At 41.2% G+C, this 12,355-nt stretch overlaps 1 protein-coding gene across 10 annotated transcripts in view; it reads right to left on the reverse strand.

Moving 5' to 3' along the window:
- Positions 1-9,816: 9,816 nt before the first annotated feature.
- The window catches only part of LOC116728272 (acetyl-CoA carboxylase-like), a 37,922-nt gene continuing 35,383 nt past the window's right edge, over positions 9,817-12,355 (reverse strand). For all 10 annotated transcript variants that reach the window (XM_032576233.1, XM_032576231.1, XM_032576234.1 and 7 more), the window contains 2 exons: positions 11,433-11,569; positions 9,817-11,352 (listed from right to left, as the gene is read on the reverse strand). In XM_032576233.1, the coding sequence (XP_032432124.1) occupies positions 11,226-11,352; positions 11,433-11,569 (264 nt within the window). In that variant the 3' untranslated portion in view covers positions 9,817-11,225. The remainder of the gene's footprint in view (positions 11,353-11,432; positions 11,570-12,355) is intronic.

A 12,355-nucleotide genomic window follows, 5' to 3' on the forward strand; every position in this document is an offset into this window, starting at 1 on the left:
CTTATCCGAGGTCGGGTCGCGGGGGTAGCAGCTTCAGAAGGGAGGCCCAGACTTCCCTCTCCCCAGCCACTTCTTCTAGCTCCTCCGGGGGAATCCCGAGGCGTTCCCAGGCCAGCCGAGAGACATAGTCCCTCCAGCGTGTCCTGGGTCTTCCCCGGGGCCTCCTCCCGGTGGGACGTGCCCGGAACACCTCACCAGGGAGGCGTCCAGGAGGCATCCTGACCAGATGCCCGAGCCACCTCAACTGGCTCCTCTCGATGTGAAGGAGCAGCGGCTCTACTCTGAGTCCCTCCCGGATGACTGAGCTTCTCACCCTATCTCTAAGGGAGAGCCCAGCCACCCTACGGAGAAAACCCATTTCGGCCGCTTGTATCCGCGATCTCGTTCTTTCGGTCATGACCCAAAGCTCATGACCATAGATGAGGGTGGGAACGTAGATCGACCGGTAAATCGAGAGCTTCGCTTTTTGGCTCAGCTCTCTCTTCACCACGACGGACCGGTACAGCGCCCGCTTGACAGCAGACGCTGCGCCAATCCGCCTGTCGATCTCCCGCTCCCTTCTTCCCCCATTCGTGAACAAGATCCCGAGATACTTAAACTCCTCCACTTGGGGCAGGACACCCCCCCTGACCCGGAGAAGGCACTCTACCCTTTTCCGGCTCAAGACCATGGCCTCGGATTTGGAGGCACTGATCCCCATCCCGGCCGCTTCACACTCGGCTGCGAACCGCTCCAGCGAGAGCTGCAGATCACGATCTGATGAAGCCAAAAGGACCACATCGTCTGCGAAAAGCAGAGATGAGATCCTAAGGCCACCAAATCGGATCCCCTCAACACCTTGGCTGCGCCTAGAAATTCTGTCCATGAAAGTGATGAACAGAATCGGTGACAAAGGGCAGCCCTGGCGGAGTCCAACTCTCACCGGAAACGAGCCCGACTTACTGCCGGCAATGCGGACCAGACTCTGACACCGGTCATACAGGGACCTGACAGCCCGTATCAAAGGGCCCGGTACCCCATACTCCCGGAGAACCCCCCACAGTGCTCCCCGAGGGACACGGTCGAACGCCTTCTCCAAGTCCACAAAACACATGTAGACTGGTTGGGCGAACTCCCATGCACCCTCCAGGACCCTGCCGAGGGTGTAGAGCTGGTCCAGCGTTCCACGACCAGGACGAAAACAAGCTATTAGTCAATTTGATAATTTTATTATCTTATCATTAAGATTTATAAGGTCATGTCATATTTTGATGATATGACACATTAATACTCTTGGGATAGCCCAATTCATTTAGGGTAGGGTTAGGGTTAGGGTTAGCGTTAACCCTAATACTTCATACTGAAACTACTATGGTACTGGAATTGGTCAAGCTGTTTATAACAAAATCTCTAATCTGTCTTTGATTATACAATGTTTTCTATAGTTTAGTTTGTTGATCATATTATTGAGCATAAGAGGTTTACATATGTTCCATGTAGCCTGTACACTCTAATATCTATTGTGCTGATAACAACCCGACTTGGGTTAAAAATGGGCTAACCGCTTGGCCTGCAAGGATTTAACTCTAAAAGGTTTGGATTATGGGGTTGATTGGTCAGTTTTTCAATCCACAAAATAGGGTGAAAGGACTAGTGTGTAATGTTGTAGCTACCAAAGTATGGCTTGAAGAGAATAATCCATAGGACAAAGTTCTAAACAGGGAATATTTGGGTCAAAATGCATGAGTCTTCCATTCACCCTAAATCCAAACTTAAACTATTAGGTGAGAAGGAGTCCTGGATATTTTCATAATGTATAACATATAGTCAAATTTAAAACAATTCAAAGATTTTTTTTTTCTCCAACAATTAAATTGCTATAATTCCTATACTTCTGTTTGGTACCTCACTGTAACGAACAGAAAAACAATCCTTTTTGACTGTATTCGGTGGTTAAAATACCAAAGGTTATGCTTGGTGATGAATAGTTTTAAGTTAGCCAACTTGTTCTCTGATGTGAACTAAAGTCATGAATATTAATGTATAGTGCTATTTTACTATTTGTTATTCGATCTTGTCGCAAAAGTTCAGTGAAGTCTAATCACGTTGTGGAGGTCTGTAAAGGAGGATTAATCTTTACAAGACACTAAGTAAATAAGTAAGTAAGTAAAACTTCATTTATGCAAGACAATGCATAAACCCACATGAGGCATTAAGAAAAGGCAGATTTAAAAAAGAGATTTGTTTAGTCTTGCTTCTAACTTAATAAAATGATCTGAGTTTTTGACCCAATGTTTGGTGGAAATTATATAAGACCAAGTGTCTAAAAACCAAAAAGAATCACAGCACCTGTGGATGTATATTTCAAGGCAACAAATCAAACTAACTATTTTCTTTTGTGACATAATTTCATAGATGAAATAAATCAGTCAAGACATCAGAAAGAGAATTGTGGATCTCCACAAGACTGGTTCATTCCAGAAGATTTTTTCAAACAGATATACGTAAAAATAAAAAGCACTAGAATATTCAGTACCACACTATTTAGCAAGGAGAGATCTTCTGAGTTCTATGGTTAGAGTTTTTTTTTTTTTTTTGGTGTGAAAACAAACTACAATGTGAACATATTGGCTTGAAGCAATAAGAGAGTGGCTTTACCACTGTGAAATAACTTGAAAAGAAGTAGCCATCATTACTAAAGCAACATTAACAAGCAGATTACCATTTGTAAATACACACTAGGGTAAATTCCTTCCCTTTGGGAGACATTCCCTGTGCTCTAATTGAACTAAAATGTAAGTGTTTGGCCATAATGACCAATTGGTACAATGAGGGAAACTTGTAAGCCTTAAAACACCATCCCAACAGCATCCATCACAGTGTGTGGGTGCTTTGCTGCAAAAGAGACTGGTGCACTTCACAAAATAACGTGGAAACACTGAAAGAACATCAGACAGGAAGTTCTAGCTTGTGCACAATCGATCTTCCGTATGGACTGAAATCTTAAGCATCTAACACCAAATTTGGTTGACATTTTGGAGTGTCCATTTCGAAGGCATGATCTCTCTTCCATAAAAAAGTCTGGGCATAGCTGAAAATATGCATGAGAGCAAGATGGCCTGCAGACCTGACTCAGTTTTTACTAGAGCTACTTTTGTGGAAGGAGACCCACAATGTTGGAATCCTTAGTTTGCGGGCGTAACCGGTTTCTAGAAAACGGCACAATGGAGCGAGTCATAGCGGAATAATTCCTTCTCTGTAATTGGAGCCAGATCCTTTTCATTCCTTAATCTAAATCTTACTTCAACTTATATTTGGCCTTTTTGTTGTGACTGTTTCCCTTTAATTTTTTTCCTCTTTTTTTTTTTTACACAATCCAATCCAGTTCAACTCCGTCTACACTTCTTGCCCTAGGCTCGGCCAGCCACTTTCTGCATGAAAATCATTCACACGTACAATTTTATAATCAATGCCCACAGTAATAGGATTCCTCTGGCCACGGGCAATTAATACAGTTTTCCCTTCTAGCCCCTCTCCTTCTCCCTCCCCGCCCTTCCTTGTGCAGATCTCAAAGCTATGAGACATTGGCTTCTGCTCATTTACATATTTATTGCATTGGACTCAAATCTGGCGAGTGATTGATGTGGAGCCTGCCTCCTGAATTTTTAGCGGCCTATTATTATGAGAGACGTGGAGGGGGGGCCGCGGCGCGTCAGTGTACTCCTGATTAAAGTTGAAGAGGACAGAATTATGTGTTCCCCACCTACTGTCTCTTCTGCTGGTGTTTAATCTGCGAGACCCAGGAGCAGATTTCAGCCACAGATGCTGACTAGCCACTCGTTGAGAGAAAAAGCAGCCTTGCTTTGGCTTGTTAAGATTCCCATCACTTAGTGTTCATTGTTTTAGGGATGTTTGGGTCGCTTGCTCCACCATATGTTGATGAGATTGTGATTTTTCCACGGCAGCGATGTAAACTGACACACAGACCCCAGTTTTGCCCGTCAGATAACGTGATTGCAATCATTGTCACCGCTAATCCATGAAATTAGCAATTTATGCCCTTTCTTCTTCTAGGTTTGCCTTAAGCAGCAAACAGAGAGATGCCTCACATCTACACAAAAGCAGTTCTCTGAAACATTTGTGGCTTCATCAGATGTTTTTTTTCTACTTTTACCAACTGAATCGCTATAAGACAAAGAGACAACCCGGGAAGACTCTATGCTTTTCTCATTTGCATCCAAGCATGTACTGTTTATGTTTATGTGATGGGGGGGGGAAAGGTATTCTGCTATAATGTGTGTAATGGGATGAAAGAGCAGGACGAAGGTGCAGGAATCTGGGTGGTAGCCCACACCTCCCTCTACTATTTTTTCTGTCACTTTAGCACAGAGTTTCCCCGACCTGAAGAGAATGATGTCCATCTTATTCACCGGCCCGAATGTTTATTGGAGCAAATATTTACACAGTGGATACATGAAATATTCAGGCAACATTTATGTTTCATTTTGTCCATATAGAAGTGAATTTTATTGAGACAAAGTGGTGCATAATAAAGTAGGATAAAATTGATGGGTGATGTTTTTAAAAAAAAAATAATAATAAAATGTGTGCATTTGTACACAGAACCTCTGAGTTGATCATTTGTGGAACCAGCTGTTACTTTCATTCCATCACAAGTCTTTTTTGGTTTATATCTCTACCAGATGTGCACATCAAGAGACCAAGTCTTCTTTGAAAAACAGGTCCATCTCTTGCTCCATACTTAACTAGGCCATTCTAGCTCGTGATACTGAACTGAATTATTGCATTGGAGATTTGGCTTTATGTTCAAAGGCATTATTCTGTTGTAAGGTAAATCCTGCCGATTTACCTTACAGCATTGTCCTGCATTAAGCTCCATCCATCTTCCCATTCATTTATTCATTCATTCATTCATTCATTCATTCATTCATTCATTCATGCATTCATATTCATTTGTATCCCATCGTTTGCACTAATTCTACTCTTACATGTTTTTATGAAATGGTACAAGTTTCTGAGAACCTTCAAAGGTTGCTACATGACAAAGGCAGATGTGCCATCAAGCAAAAATGATTTCTCTGTCCGGATGCTTCTGTCCTTCAAAGACAAAGGACGCGGTCACCAATCCATTCATTTCACTGAGGCGACGACAAACCGGCAAGCGAACACTTCCATGTGAACTCGACTTTCTACGCTCTGCTGATGCTCTGGTAACGCTTACATTTTATGGAGAACTCTTCCTGAAGTCAAGACTTGAACTCATAAAAAACTTAAACTGAGAGTCTACTGAAATCCCTGATTGGTAGATTTAGAGGTAAAATTATCTCCACAGTCCCGACTCTGTATGTGTTTGGTTTTCTTTAATGTTCTATTTTGCAGAGACAAAACAACTTTGCATTTATTTGGGTGCACATTTAGAAATATATGCATCTCACTTGCACTAAAAGTCAAGTCATTGTTTTACCGAAAAAAAAAAAAAAAAATCAGAGGAATATTTTATGTAATGTGGCTCTAGGTTGTAGACCACCAGAACAACTTCTCCTCTCCCTCCCTAGAGGTTTGCTGCCGCTACGGCTGGAGCCATATTTTTCCTGACATTTACTTCAAGACCCAGTAAGAGCAGCTAACCTGGCCTTGCCTGCTCTTCCGGCGTGAACCTGTCCCTGCTCCCATAATTCCTGCAGCGCTCAATGACCCCCAGTGATAATTGTGATCTATGACCGTAAAGGCGTGGCACTTTGGTTGCTGACCTTTCCACCATCCAACATTGGGCAACCTTCAACATCATTCCTCTGCAGCCCTCCCCCCTCTTTTTTTTTGCCACCCACATTCAGGAAAGCCAACACACACACACACACGCACACACACACCCCCACACCCCTACACACACACACACACACGCACACACCCACACACATCATGCTGCATCTCGTGGTCGGTTCGATGTATGCGGCTCGCCACACTCCACTGACTCCATGAATGTTAATGCTGGGAGGAGAGGGGAGGGGAAAGCAGGGGGAACCGAACGACACAGGCTGCAGCTTCACCTGGTCTGCAGTACACACAGGAGCTTCTTTGCATATAACGGTTCATGTTGGATCTGCTACATTTATCACGTTTAATATTAAATACCGACACCCGCATGGACAGTGGAAAAGTGTAATACAAGAGAACGGGAGGCCAGACTTTGTGTTCTGCTGGAAACTTAATTTGAAAATAAATAAATGAGGAACCCTTTTTTCCGTTTTAGTCAAGGTGATTAAAACATTTTTCTTTTTTTTTGCACTTTTGTTAAACTCTAGAGTTTGTCTTCTTCCTCTTTTTCCTGTCCAATGCTTTTATTTTTTTTTTACTTGTGAATATTCTCCTTTGCCATTTGTGTTCTTCTAATATTTGCTTAGCGCCTGCTGACTGAAAATGTGTGCATTAGGTGGTGATGATGATTGGAGGGTGTTGTAATCTTTAACCGCTGCATCTGTTTGACAGGCTGCCTCTCTGCTCCCAGAGGTTTTCTCTGCACTCTGACATCCATGCAGGGAAGATACAAGGATTTATTTCTTTAAAAAAATATTTAGATCTATAATTTGAAGGTTTTCTGAGTCCCACTTGTAGGTACATCCATCATAAAAGGTTATTTTCCAGATGAAAAAGCTTTGCTTCAGTTTCAGCACTCTTTGCTTATTACATCTATTAACTTTCTAAGAGTTCATAATGTCTGTCTTATTTGTTCCCTGCTTTCACTGTGGAAATCTTGTTAAAGAATCCAACAATTTACCACAGATAAGTTGCCTTCATCAAGTTTTAGGTTCTTTCTGGGATTTATTTTGTTCCATAAAGTTCAAGTTCCACATAAATCAGCTTTCAATAGATTAACCTGCCAAGGAAAAGTCGTTTATGTTTTCAAATTACACTGTAACAAAATGCTGAGATGCAGAGCTAAGATATTTCTTTTTAAATGCTAACATTTTTTGGACAAATACAGCAAATAGAATAAAATTCAGATACTCAAGAAGTCTCAGTCTAGATGTGGAAACTTTTGGAAACTGTTTTGTTGATTGTCAAAAATGTGTCAGACCAGAAAAAAACAAAAAAAATCAGGTATTGACAAGGTGCCACAATTGTTGACGTTTAACGCGAAGTGCACAAAAAACAAACAAAAGAAGTACTTCAGCAGGTATTTTTGATCATCAAAACAAAAAGGAAAATTGGAAATGAAAGAGGAGAAGTAGCAGCTGAATGATTTTTAGCCAATATTTATGCACACAAATCTCTGAAAAATGGGATCAGACATGGCAAATGAATGCAGTTCACCGTTTGGTCATTAGAAAGTGTGACCACAGCTAAAAAGGCAGGAGTTCCAGCACCTTTTTAGTCTGCTGAGCATACAGGTGTGTTTACACAATGCCACGATGGAAGGGCGTCATCAATGAACTTCGAAAAGCGACTGTTGCTTCCCATCATTTTGGGAATGGGAATGAGGCAGATCCCAGTAAAGATGGATGCCACTTTCCCAGAAGTGAACCTCATAGGAAATTAATCTTTTGTAGTTAAAACAACATGGCACCACTACGCTGAAGATGGAGGGGTGATGGTTTGGGCACGTTCACCAGTGAAATAGTGGAGAGTCAAATGTTCAACAGTTTGGAAAATTGGTACATATTTAATGTAAATATGTGCAATTTTGCACATACTTACATTTCTGCAGAATGGTTGGAAATTATTTTAGTGACCTGGCCTCAACTCGGGTTGAAAGCTATGGTCTGAAAAGTGTGTGTGCCAACATCAGTGAACTGAAGCATCAGTGGAAAGAGTGGGTCAAAATTCCCCCAAAACACTGCGAGAGGCCCATCAACAGAAAACAACCACTTCATCTTCATTTAATAAGTAATAAAAACATGGAGTCTGTTGCATGTTTTTGCATAGTTGAAGTTAAATATAGTTATTTTTAGAGCCCAGTAAAGGTCAGTGGATTTTTACTATGTTCTCTTATGTAAAACTTTAGAACATAAAAAGAAAAAAATTGCAGTTTCTTTTTGACTTTACAGGATTTTGAGTTAGAGGTCATTCATCTGACCCGAGTCTGGCAGGAAAAATCTACCACTTCACCCACTGGACATGTCTGAAAAGCATCTTAGCAGCCGGGCCGCCGCTCCGCACTTTAACTCTAGTTGAAATGTAAAAAGCCTGGCAGTGCGGGCTTTAGATGAGATGAGATGAGCTCTTCAGAATCCTCAGCCTGTAGAGCAGCTGAGTCCTGGCGCTCCCTCTGTGTCACTCCAGCCTTTGTCACGGGCAAAAGACTTGTGTTTTCAGGCAGTAATCAGACAGCCCTGGGGCTCTGTAAAGACCCTGTTCTCCTTTCATATCAACTGTTGCATACACCCTGCTAATTGGAATCCTGCAACTGGGTCACAGGCTTTGTCTCTCAAGTGCTGTCAAGTCATTGAGACGCGTGAATGTGGAATTATGGGTGCCTCAGATGCGTGATAATGTCTCCCCCTCTGCGCTATATTAAGGCGTCCATTTCAGTTTCAACGCAGATGCTGATTTTTTCCTCCCCTTTTTTTCATTAGGATTTCTCTCTGTTCCTGTGTACAGTTGTTGAGAAGGTTTGTGCCCGAAACTGGCAGTCACTGCTGGGACTTTAGCCTTTTGATATATATATATATATATATATATATATATATACACAGTATATTGTAACATTAAGCGCTTCAGAGCCAGTGAAGCTGATGTGGAGTGATGATGTGACAAAAAGCAAATTCGGCGCTCTGGGTCCAGATGGTTAACAAGTTTAAAGACATTAAGCAGCTCCCTGCAAGTTTTACCAAACTCTGCGCGTCTTTTGATTGGCTCAGGACTAACCTGATTCTGCAGTTTGTCAGTGATTAAAAGCTGAATTAGCCTGCCTTGCATGCCACCAAATGAGGAGAGCCCTCTGGGAAACCAGAGAGACCAAGCAAAGAACATTTCCAATTATACTTCCAAATGACTCATTTTCTTATTGGGCCTTCTATAATTGTGGTGGGTATTGGGTGCATGCAACTCAATTTGTCTTACATATTTGTTGGTTGGATGGTAATAGAGTTGACAGAGCCAAGGGGATGATTTAAAAGAATCAGACATTGGGGGGGGATGGGGGAAACGGATGATAGATCCCTCAATATTTGTTTGATCTGCTTCATCCTTCTTAATACTGTTGAAGTTTAAAACCCAGAAACAAAACGCCACTTTAATAATCTGTGGTGTGAGGGACAGGAAGACTATCATTTTCCAGTAATCAGGAGAAAAGTCTCTCTGGAGTGACGAACTTTGTTCCTGACTGGAAAAAATTAATGAGACTTCCTGTGATGTGCTTATCTGTTCCGCAAATCATCAATATATGAACGTATTTGTCAAATTAAATTAGTGAGGCATTTTTTGAAACCTCTAAACGCTCTGCAAATATATTAATATTCCTTAAAACTTTTAAATTTTATTATGCTATTGAAATAAAGCCCTAAGGCTGCAGTATGTAACTTTTTTTTTTCATATTTGTTAAAACTCACTATATTGTGAGTGTAACGAAAAATAATCTGAAAAAAATCAAACAAAAAAAAAAAACAACTACTGCCATCAGGATAAATCAGATAAGTCTGAAACGAAACAACCAATCATAGCCATGGGGAATGTCTAGGTGCTGTTAATCAAACTCATGTATGTGCTGCTCAATGTGCTAGTGGTCAATTGTGTAAAATTCCATTAAAACACAAAGGTTCAGTTGAAGTTTGAAGGAATACAAATCAAAATGTTAAGTTTGCAATAAAAACAAACGGGAATTGGTAAAGTTTTATTCAGTTTGCAGACACGTTTAGAGTTCATCACTGTAAGTTCTTCTCCATGTCTGTAGGTAAACGGTTACATGTAAAACATCTGGTCAGAGAATATGTAAATGACGGAACTCAAGGCACAGAACTGATCCATGCAGGAGTAAAGATTTCAACGGAGCAAAAATGACACAAACTTCTAAAGCTGAATTCATCATAATAGAGCCGTTTAGCTAGTATTATGTTCTCCTGTCTAAGACAGATTCAGGCGCAAACTCAAGTCATATGTGATTCCCACGGAGCTTACAAGAACATTAACAATCAGTAACAATTCATTCATTAACAAGACAGAAAAGTGTTTGCGGGTCACATTTAAACATCAGACGTGTAACATGTCGAATAAAGTAAACAGCAGCATTTGTTATTTCTAAGACATTTCTTGATTTGGCTACCTATCTGTCCTAAATTCAAACTGACATCTTTGGCTAAAAACCTCAAGCTAATCCCTTCAAACACACTTCCTTTTGCTTTCTCTTTCAACTGAGCCATTACCGATTTGTGTTTTAAGCTTTTATCCACTCTGTGCGGCAGAGTTTGTGCCACTTTGTGCGCGCGCGTTCGTCCACGAGAGAGTCCTGCGCGGGCGCGGTTCTCGGTGCAGTGCGAGGGGAACAGTAAGCACTAAAGTGCCTGTTAAGCAGCGTGTGTGGGTGAGAACAGAAGGGACAGCTGTGGTTTTGTTATGAGGCAAGCTGCCCACCGCTCACCGCAGGGTAACTGTGAAACAGTCGGGGTCTAAAAGGGACCTCGTCCCGCTCCCCGCTGGGCTTCCCCGGCCAAATCTGCTTTGGCGTTTCCCCCCGTCTTTGTTCAGTAACTAAGTGCTTTTTATTTAGCAGAGTGAAAACTCCTTTTTGGTCAACTCCCCAGGCGACGCGTTGTCATTGTTGAGCTGGTCATCAAAACACTTGTAAACCTTCACAAGCATATGTCACAAACCAAGGTGCTTTTCTAACAGCAGTATTGCTTTTTTCAAAAATACATACATATATATTAATGTGAACGCTTCAGATCAAAAGGATGGAGGCCACTGATTGTTATCAAAGGACAAAATCCATCCATAAACAAACCCTAAACATTAAATATTAATCACCTGCTATTTCTACATTGTCAATTCTCTTAAGATTGCACTTGAAAATCAACTTACGCAAACACTTAGACTTAGGAAAGACAATTTACAAAATTTTAGAGCTAATGTCAACTATCTACCGTCTTGCTGAGCGAGAATCATTGCCAACGTTTCATCAGCAGTCCCGTATTGGCCGTTGCATCAACCCGGCTCCTCTGGTCCAGTGTTTCCAGCTCAGAGTCATTTCTCCCACAGCTGCAACAGAGAGCAAGACGAAGACGGGGCTCCTGTTAGGACGAGGTAGACGCCTCCATGGTGGACAGGATCCGCACAACCTCAGCTCTCTGCGTGGCGGAGATGTGCTGGGTCATGTGCACGATAGAGTCCATAGCCACCTCTGGATTGGCTTGCACGAGGCTGGAAGAAAAAAATGGCTTTAGCTCAAACGACGTCACGTCTTTAACTAATTTCTACAGCAGAATCGGGCGAGTCATCACCTGCGAATCTGCTTGAGGAGGTGATCCCGCCGGATGTACTTGATGTTCTCGTCGATGACGGACCTGGCGCCCTCTTCTTCCGCTAGCTGCCTCTCCAGCCAGGCCACCACTTCTTCATTGTTGTCCCACAGATACGCCTGAGCAAAATAAAAAAGAAGAAAAAGAAGAAGGAAAAAAAAGGAGAATGAATAATATTTTTTTTTCCCTTTCTAAAATAGTTCAGTCAATCAGATTCAATAACAAGCATCAATAAATATCAATTTTCAAGCCTTGTGACAGATTCTCAATGGGATTTAGAGCTGGACTTTGACTGGGCCATGCAAGAAATGAATATGACTTGTTCAAATCCATGCCATTATGGTTTGTAGGCCAATCCTCCCATCAATTTTAAGCAGTTGAAGAAAAGCATAATCACAGCATGATTCTGCTGCTATCGTGTTTCTCCATTGGGACAGTGTTTCAAGTTCAAGATTCAATTACATATAGTTTGAATTTATTTGCCAATAAAGTGACTTGGAGTTCAGTTTTATTTTAGGAATATCTATAAAAGGGGCTGTTTTCAACTGCCAAATGTTTCAGCTTCATATTTGCAAAAATAAGTAAATAAATAAAATAAAATAAAATCCATCCACATTCTATATGTATATACTGTATATATATATATATATATATATATATATATATATATTTTTTTTTTTTCCCCTTAGGTGGTGACAAGGATAAGAAAAGGGTCATTTCAGTTTATATATATATAAAGATAATGAGTAAAAACTATAGCACCTCCTGAAGGAACAAATAAATATTAATAACTGCAAAAAAGGTAAAGTCTTCATTTCTTGTTGACTGGTCTGGTCAAAAAAAAAAATTAGCATTCATAAGTGCAGTTATTTCTGCTCCCAAACAAAGCCAGGCTGCAGGGCTTA

Source organism: Xiphophorus hellerii, chromosome 11 (genome assembly GCF_003331165.1).
Source record: "Xiphophorus hellerii strain 12219 chromosome 11, Xiphophorus_hellerii-4.1, whole genome shotgun sequence".
NCBI lineage: Eukaryota > Metazoa > Chordata > Actinopteri > Cyprinodontiformes > Poeciliidae > Xiphophorus > Xiphophorus hellerii.